Raw genomic sequence first — 9,553 nt, forward strand, 5'->3', positions numbered from 1 at the left:
CTTTATTTTTAATTTTAAAAAATTTTATTTATTTATTTATTTATTTCTGTACTTCTTGTTTTCTTTTTATTTGTTTATTTAAGGCATAGGTGGGGCTAAGTGGTTCTGTTTAGAAATGAGTTGTGATGAATCCTCACATCAAAAAAAAAAAAAAAATTATAGGGTGAGGAGCAGTCACATGATTTTGTCAACCAATCAGCTGTCTCCGGTCCGGTACTCTGCCTCACCTGGTACTTTTTATTTTATTACTACCTTCCCCTTGGAAGACTGAAAACCAAACTTGGTCTTGATGTAATTTGAAAGGGCTAAGGCAGAAAGTCGAATAACTGAATGCCATACCATACACAAAAGAAAGAATAATTTAATCAATTTTCTCCCGTTTTTTTTTTTTTTTTTGAAGATAGAAAATGAAAGCCTTGTGGCAATTTGCTAGCAATCTGCATAGCTGTGTGGTTAAGAAGATTGCTTTGAACCACGTGGTTTTGAGTTCAGTTCTACTGAACTAATGTCTTCTACTGTAGCCCCAGGATGATCAATGAATGCCTTGTGAGTGGATTTGGTAGACGGAAACCGTGTGGAATCTTATCGAATATATATGTGTATATGTTTTTCTGTGTTTCTTTTCCCTACATACACACACACACACACACACACAGCTCAGCAACCAGTGTTGGTTTGTTTACCTCTCTGTAGTTCTGCAGTTCAGCAAAAAAGAGAACGAACAGAGTAAGCACCAGACTCAAAAAGAAAAAGAAGTACAGAGGTCGATTTATTCAACCGAAATCCTTCAATGCAGTGCCCCAACATGGCCGCAGGCTAATAACTGAAACCAGACAAAAGAAGCGAAGGGGAGATAATTTCAAGAGCTCAGCTCCTGAAATTATCTCATCGTTCAAAGCATCTCATTGCTCAAAGTGAATTGACACAGGGAAGAAAGGCAAAAATCTTTGTTTGGTCGATTAAATTTACCGATAAATTACTGGTATTATATTTTGTCCCCCAGAGGAGAGATAAAACGAAATTAACCTCACTAGTATTTGAACCTTGTGGGTAAAGAGATGTAAATTATTTTATTGTCTTACCTCAGGTCGGCTTTCGTTGAGCGAACCTGATCTACAATCAAATGCTTTCCAACTGAGATCGATTATATATATATATAAACATTTTTTTATTTTGTATATTCGTAATTTCTGACATCTAAAAAGGTAGGAATCCGAAAAAATGTTTAAAAAACAAATGAAGGAGAGGTGTGAAACTGCATTAGCTCCGTTTTCCGCCGTAAGAGAATAACATTAAAAATATCGATCCTAAATTATTAACTGACACAAATTATATCTATATCTTAAATTTTTTTTTTTTTTTGGACAAATATAATTCAGGTTAATTCCAGCAAGATTAAAATCCTGCCATATGTCGTAGAAAATGAATGGGTAATATCGAAATTAAACGAATTATTTTGAGAAGTTTTTTTTTACTATCAATGTTTGAGCCAATTTTTTTTTTCATCAGTATAAACGTTTGATAAAATATTGCTTTATCACTGAAGAAAATATGAAAAAAGGATTTTGTTTTTTGCCGTGTGTCCACGCCAGATCGTCTTCGGGATACGGAAAAAGACGTCGTATGCTTTACGGTAAACCAAAGGAAACTCTCCACTACAAAGTCGCTAAGTATTACATTTAAGCTTTGTTATTTTTAGTTTATACTATTTTATTGTCGTTCAGTGTCTATATTTTGAAGTTCTGTAGTGTCTTTCATGTCTGTAATCTCTAAACTGATTGTCAATATGTTTATTGAGAGCCGTGTTTGTTTCATTTGATGGCTCTTAAAATGTTTCACGTCCAAAGTTCACTTCTGGGTTTTGTTGGATTTTGTTCGTTTTGACGGGCATTTCTCCAATTTTTTTATTCCCTACAGCCTTTGAAATGATGGGCGTTGGGCATCTTTTTATGAAAAATAGTTTGAAGCTTTAAAACAATCGGATAAGCCTTTTCGATAAAGAAAGAAATGTATTCTGTTGTGTCTGGGGAGAGTCGTTCTCTTTTGGTGCCTTATAATTTAACACACCTACCGGTAAGATTTCCTCTTATTTCTTTTTTATTTTTCTAAATTATAAGGCACCAAAAGAGAATGACTCTCCCCAGACACAACAGAATATGCTTCAACACACGAACTCATAAAGAATCTTGCAAACCAAATCCCAAAACGAAAAAATAAATGTAAATATTTTCAAACGAAACGGTGTGTAATCTAACGGAGATTTTGGCTCTTGTTTCTAGCACATCCCACCTTCCTCGTTCTTTCACATATGTTGATGTTTTTCAATATTTTTCTCCCCATAAATACATTTTATGGAAGTATGGTACAGAAGTGACATACGTGTAGTCCATTGCTGGAATTGAATCAACGAAGTTTATGAAAAACAAGTTGGTTAATGTAAACATTAACCCTTTTTTTTTTTTTTTTTTTTTTTTTTTTATAAAAAGACGCCCCTCATAATTTCAAAAATGATGAAAAAAAAAATTGTTTCTTTATTTCTTTTACTTGACAGTTTTAAATCTCTGCCAACAGAATTAAAACAATGGATGTGGCATCATCTTCTGGTTCAGAAATATTATTTCCAACTTTTTCTGCTGAAACAATTGATAAGAATACTGAAATCAGAAAAATAACAGTACAAGATGCAAGCCAAGAACAGATGTCTGATCCAAAATTAAGCCAGTCACAAATGACACTTCCAGACATTACTAAGTCACAAACTACCATCCCAGACATAAACCAGTCACAAATCACCCTTCCCAACATAAGTTTATCACAAATGACACTTCCAGATATAAACCCGTCGCAAAATGCATTTTCAGAGACATGCCAGTCACAAGTAATTCTTCCTGATACAAACCTGTCACAAATGACTCTTCCAGATACAAACTTGTCGCAGTTGACTCTTCCAGATACAAACCTGTCGCAGTTGACTCTTCCAGATACAAACCTGTCACAGTTGACTCTCCCAGACACAAACCTGTCGCAGTTGACTCTTCCAGACACAAACCTGTCGCAGTTGACTCTTCCAGATACAAACCTGTCACAATTGACTCTTCCAGACACAAACCTGTCACAGTTGACTCTTCCAGATACAAACCAGTCACAGTTGACTCTTCCAGACACAAATCTATCACAAGTGACTCTACCACTTACAAACCTGTCACCAGCTACCCTTACAGATTCAAGGAAAACAAAAACTGTTGATTCTAATTTTAACGAGACCAATTTCAGTTTTAAAGAATCAAGTCAGTCACGGGTCCCTCTAACACAGCCAGCCGGCCTGTCCCAAACGATGACTGTTCCACCTTCACAGATGGCACCAACAACTGGTCGTCATAAATTTCAAGAGATCCAAAACAGTCAATGTCACGTTACTCTATATCCTGGCCGAAAACATTCTACAACACAAGGTAAAATATAAATCCACATAAGTAATTGTTTTGAACTTTGACACAGGGCCAGCAATCTTGGGAGGATTGGAAGTAGAGGGTAGTCGATTACATCAACCCCAATACTTGATTGATACTTTATTTTATCAGCCTAAAAAAGAACGAAAGGTAAAGTTCTGCCAGTTTGACGCCTTCCACACTATTAATTAAATAATATGAAGGCTGGTATTTTGGAGTTTCTGTGGGTTTTTTTTAGTATAACGGGGTCAGGTTAATTAATATGTGTATCTACAGTGCAATTTCTAGTTCAAACTCCCTGATTCTAATAATTGTAAATCGTTATTTTGCTCAAATTTTTGTTAGGTTCCATCCTTTTGACAGAACCTCCTGATTTCGACCCCTATAGCTTCACCGAAGAACCTGTCGTCAAAAGCCAACAGACACGCAATGCTAAGTCAAAGCATTTTCAAACAGTAAGTATTAAGTTTCATTGAAGATATTTCATATTGTTTTGGTAAGAGATTTTGATTCATTGTGTTCAATATTAGGGAACTGAAAGGCAACAAACCGATAGAACCATTACAACCCTGGACCAAATGCATAGTGGCATTTTGTCTATCTTGTGTTCTGAGTTCAGATTCTGCCAAGGTCAACTTTAGCTGTTGTCCTTTCAAGATCGTTAAAATAAATACCAGCTGAGTACTGGGGTCAATGTAATCAACTAACCCCTCCCCTGAAATTGCTGGCTTTGTGCCAAATTTGAAACTAATACCAGAAAACCAATGTAAAAAGAACTCAGAAAGTTGGGCCCCCAGCCAGGCCTTTTGTGATCCCTTAAAGTCAGAAACTTTTCAGCACCCTCTCATATAGTATACTATTTCCAGGCCGCATGGCTCAGTGGTTAGAGCGTCAAACTTACGACCGTGAGGTTGGGTGTTCGAATCGGGCTGCATGTTGTATTCTTGAGCAAGACACTTTATTTCACATTGCTCCATTTCACTCAGCTGTAGAAATGAGTTATGATGTCACTGGTGCCAAGCTGTATCGGCCCCTTTGCCTTTCCCTTGGATGACATCAATGACATGGAGAGGGGAGGCATGTATGCATGGGTGACTGCTGGTCTTCCATAAACAACCTTGCCCTGACTTGTGCCTCGGAGGGGGTCTCCAATTTCCAGGGCACTAAATGTGCATAAAGGCTGCTGTATAGTAAATCTACTGGTTTCAGGGCATTAAATATTTTTAAAGGGTAAAAGAAAATACAGGAGGATCAGTTAACTATGATCTTATTCAACATATTCCCCTCTCAGATTCACACACTTATTGCAACAGTCCTTCAGTTTTTCTAAGCCCTGCAAAAGAAGAACTCAATGACTATAGCATAATCGCTAATGTATCACTATGCCAACTAAGAGAATTAATGGTTCAATTCCTACCAGTTGCATACCATATATGCCAGTGTATGTGGTGTGTTTTTTACATTCTTAAATATAACAAAAACTTGTCATACATCAAACACAACTGTATTACAGATGGAACTCCAAGTATATGTTCGTACGATGAAGCGTAAATTTTTTTTCTCACAAGAAAGTAGAGGTTTGCCTTATTCAAGAATGCATTTTATGCACTGTCAAATATGTTCCTTTGTGTGTGAGATGAATATTTAATTGAAAATAAACAAAAGAAAAAATTCTGTCAGTTAATTGTTAATTAGTTACTACATTAATTCTTTCTTCTCATCAACTTTTTTAATACAATTTTGCTAATAAATTTCTTTCAAGAAACCAAAAACAGTGAGAGCCAGTATAGTGGAGGTTAAAAAACTTCACAAGATTATACAGCAGCAACTGTTAACTAAATCCTATTCTAACCTGACAAGTAAGTGAAAGACCAATTGTTTTAAAAGGGGAAGCATTACATGTTGATTATTAGATATGGTCTTATTGAGGAAACTTCTGTAAATTAACCCACCTGAGGCTGTTGTTGGTCCTGTGATCTAAGTTAAAGACTTCTATCAAAATTGTGTGTGAATTTATATTGCAAACAGCAGCTGTTAAATAATGACCAAATTATTTTACTGAATTCTTTGCTATTTTTTCAAAATTAAATGAAACAATATAGGCATGGCTGCGTGGTAAGAAGCTTGCTTCCCAACCACATGGTACCAGGTTCAGTCCCACATGTGACACCTTGGACATGTAGCTTCTACTATAGTCTTGGGTTGACCAGAGCTTTGTAAGTGGATTTGGCGGATGGAAACTGAAAGATGCCCATTGAACATGTGTGAGTCTTTGTGTGTTTACGTCCCCATAACTTAGTGGTTCAGCAAAAGAGATTGGTAGAATAAGTACCAGGCTTTAAAAAGAAAAAGTACTGGGGTCGATTCATTTAACTAATTCTTCAAAGTGGTGCCTCAGCATGGCTGTTGTCTAATGATTAAGATAAAAGATTGAAGCAAACTTCTTACCACACATGCGCCTGTGAGTTGAAAATCATCTTGGGGGAAGTGTAGATTAAACAAACCCCTCCCCAGTTTAATACTAGCCCCACCACCACCACCACCACCACCGGCTCTTAGCTACTTTTAGTAGAATCCACTTCAGCTGGACTTATCAATAACATACCACTGGTTATCTCCCTTGTGTAACTCTACAGTCACCTGATTCAGTACACCTCACCTGACAATTTAGGTGCCTTTTAGTAGATTCCATCCTATTCCAAATATTTGGATCAGGCTTTTAGTTCCCTCACATGTGTGGTAGATCCAGTACTATCCCCTTGTCCCTAGTCCTCTTTACAGTACCTTAAAAAGGTACGATAAAGGGAGCTCATTTGTTGTCACAATCTGAATCAGACCACTCCTTACCTACCATTTTTCTTCTTCGGACAATGACCAAATGTTCAGAATAGCCATTAGTCATATCAGTCTCACCTACCATACTTTGAAGGCTTGCAAAGGTCATCAGTATTACCCTCCTTTCCAAGCTAACTGGATCCTTAGTCTATATTAGTGGTCCTCAACTAGTGTCCATTCTAGATTTTGTTGTTAATTCATGTGCAATAAACTGGTTTTACTTCTACAATGCACAAATTATTTTTGAAAATTTTGAGACACTCCCTAATAAAATGTGAGACGACTTAACCCTTTCGTTACCACATTTCTATTGAACTACACTGCCTGTGATTCAGTGAATTTGGAAAAGATTGACAAAATTTAGTAAAATTACTTTGGCATTATTTAACTGGTTTTTGAAACATAAACGATCTAAATATCAAAATTTCATTTTAATTTAACCGTTTCTTTACCATTTTACCATGTTTCTGTTGAAAAACACAGCCTTTGTCATTATTAAGCTAGGCACGGGGTGGCTCTGTGGTAAGTAGCTTTCTTACCAGCCACATGGTTCCAGGTTCAATCCCACTGCGTGGCACCTTGGGCAAGTGTCTTCTACTATAGCCTCGGGCTGACCAAAGCCTTGTGAGTGGATTTGGTAGACGGAAACTGAAAGAAGCCCATCGTATATATATATATATATATATATATATATATATATATATATATATATGTGTGTGTGCGTGTGTTTGTCCCCTAAACATTGATTGACAACCGATGCTGGTGTGTTTACGTCCCTGTAACTTAGCAGTTCGGCAAAAGAGACCTATAGAATAAGTACAAAGACTAAGTCCTGGGGTTGATTTGCTCAACTAAAGGTGGTGCTCCAGCATGGCCACAGTCAAATGACTGAAACAAGTAAAAGAGTAAGCCTGTTTGGAACATAAACTTAAAAGTTTGATGAAGGTTTTAATTTAGTTTACTTTAACCCTTTAGCATTCAAATTGTTTTTAATTAATATGGCATTATTTTGTAGCTTTGAACTTTTGATAATGAGATTGTATATTTTATAGTGGCATTGAAGGGTAGGTGTGATAGGCTGGATCTGGCTGATTAGAACATAAATCATGTGACATATTTGGGTCAGATATGGCCAGTTCAAATGCTAAAGAGTTAAAGTAGGAAATTTGTTTCGCCGAACCATGGATGGTCTTGGGTAAGTCAGTATTTAAAGGGTTAAGATAATTTTGAGAATCATTAACTTGTCTTTAGAATGTAGATTTTACTTCTGTTTTTTTATCATCCACATTTGTACAATGTTAAAAATGTTTATATCTTTTTGTCTTTCTCTAGATCTTCTACTAACATCACAAGAAAAATTGTCAGATATTAAAAAAACGAATTCAATCACTTGTGAACTGTTGAAACAACAGGGCTTGCAAATGAACCACACTGCAAAATCAAAAGCCATTCTCCTTAAAAAAATCAACACTCTTAAAATTCAGCAGAGAACATTAAAGTCCCTATTTGACTCTCACAATGCATTTTGTCGAATTGCTAAGGAAAAACTGAATCTTCCATTATGTCATCGGCCAAAGACTACTGAAATAGCGTCTTCTAAGACTACAGAGCCTCCAGCAAATGACTCGCTTGTAGATGTTGGTAAGAACCAGTCTGATAAAACCAGTACAGTTTGTTCCATGAGTCTACCTTCTAAACATGTTAAAATTACAACAGAAAACAGAGCTGAAATTGAAGGCAACAAACGGCCAATCGTGAATGTTAACACAAATGTTATGGATCAGTATTCCATAGAAGAGCAGCATTTGCAGCTAAATCTCCAAGGTATGATGCCAAACCAGGTTCCCAAAATCTCTAAGAATATTGTCAATCTGCCAACGAATCAAGTGAACAGTTCAAATCCAAACAAACTTAATTCTTCATTTATAGCTCCAAATTCAAAGAACTCTTTGCCACCTTTGTCTGTAGCTTCCAGTGAAGATTTCCCTCAAATGACAATTCCACCGTTCTTGGCACGGCAACAGACTTCAGTCCCTGGTGAGAGCAATCTTAACAGTCGACAGAATAAAAGTGCCGTAAAGAAACTTGTGTCAGAGGAGAATCAGAGAAAGAATCCCTTAACGAATTCATCAGCGCCAAACGAATTGAACCAACCCCAGAATACAATATTTACTCAAACACCAATAGTTGAGACTCTACATAATGCTAGCAGCATAGACATGTCCAACAACTGGAAGATCACGGCTAACTACAGCAATACACTGCGGTATAAGAACCGCTCCAGGATTAATTCGACTCTGAACATTAGCCAAGAACATGCTTATTCTTCCAGAGAAAACAGCAAAAGCCATAATGGTATTTACCAAAAAGATGTTGTTAAAGTTTTATTGATAGAAGACAGTGAATTCACTCCGATATCAGACGTATTTCCTTCTTTGCAGTGGTCCAATCTCAAGGACTGCTTATTGCCTTCTTTTTTATTTGAAGACATCAATGAATGGCCAGTCAAGTAACTTCAAGTTATCTTTCATATATGTGTGTATATATATGTATAATGTAGTGGTTTGGAAAAAGAGACTGATGAAATAAGAACCAGGATTAAAGAAGAAGTGCAGGGGTCAATTCATTCAACAAAAATTCATGGTGCCCCAGTATAATGACAAATAAAGTGATTATATATATATATATATATATCTATACTATAAAAGGCAAATTTTTTCTGTGTGTGTGTATGTTTAAAATTCATATATATATATATATATATATATATATATATATATATATATATATATATAAATTCAATTGAACTCAGTTTTTTTGTCTTAAATTCATACTTATTCATTTTCTAAGCTTCCTAAATTCATGCTACTTATATATTCTATTCACCTAGGTTTCATTGCTGTTTTAAAAATTACGATTTATGCATTGTTGTCTCTCAAATATTTAAAATCTACGATTAAGAGGCCTATCTCCTGGCTGATAGTATACCTGCCCTCCCACCCCCTCCACCGGAAGTTCATTCCTCTGTCATCCTGTCATCCTCGGCTGTCTCCCGGAACCCATCTAGTGGCCTTGGCTATCCTCTCCCCTACCTTTGGGTAGCGCATAAAGTTTGAGTAATGTTTGCAGGTTGTAGGTACTGTTTTGCTTATGAATTCTTCCAATTGCAAGTTTTCTTTTCAGGTACACGACACTGCTTTTTCCCTTCCCAGGCTACAGGCCCACACCCCCAACACCCATACTGTTAAGATTGGCACTCTCAACGTCGG

At 36.4% G+C, this 9,553-nt stretch overlaps 1 protein-coding gene across 2 annotated transcripts; it reads left to right on the forward strand.

The window, feature by feature from the left end:
* The first annotated feature begins 84 nt into the window (after positions 1–84).
* LOC106879372 (uncharacterized) lies at positions 85–9,023 on the forward strand. Of its 2 annotated transcripts, none has more exons than XM_089341232.1 (5): positions 85–1,670; positions 2,552–3,452; positions 3,795–3,904; positions 5,212–5,308; positions 7,617–9,023. In XM_089341232.1, the coding sequence occupies exons 2-5, from the start codon at positions 2,582–2,584 to the stop codon at positions 8,795–8,797; spliced, it is 2,259 nt and encodes a 752-aa protein (XP_089197358.1). In that variant the 5' UTR covers positions 85–1,670; positions 2,552–2,581; the 3' UTR covers positions 8,798–9,023. The 2 variants fall into 2 exon arrangements, with proteins under 2 accessions (XP_089197358.1, XP_089197359.1); XM_089341233.1 differs by lacking the exon at positions 85–1,670 and adding an exon at positions 1,689–2,073.
* Positions 9,024–9,553: the final 530 nt, after the last annotated feature.

This window comes from Octopus bimaculoides, chromosome 24 (genome assembly GCF_046866305.1).
Source record: "Octopus bimaculoides isolate indiv1 chromosome 24, ASM4686630v1, whole genome shotgun sequence".
Lineage (NCBI taxonomy): Eukaryota > Metazoa > Mollusca > Cephalopoda > Octopoda > Octopodidae > Octopus > Octopus bimaculoides.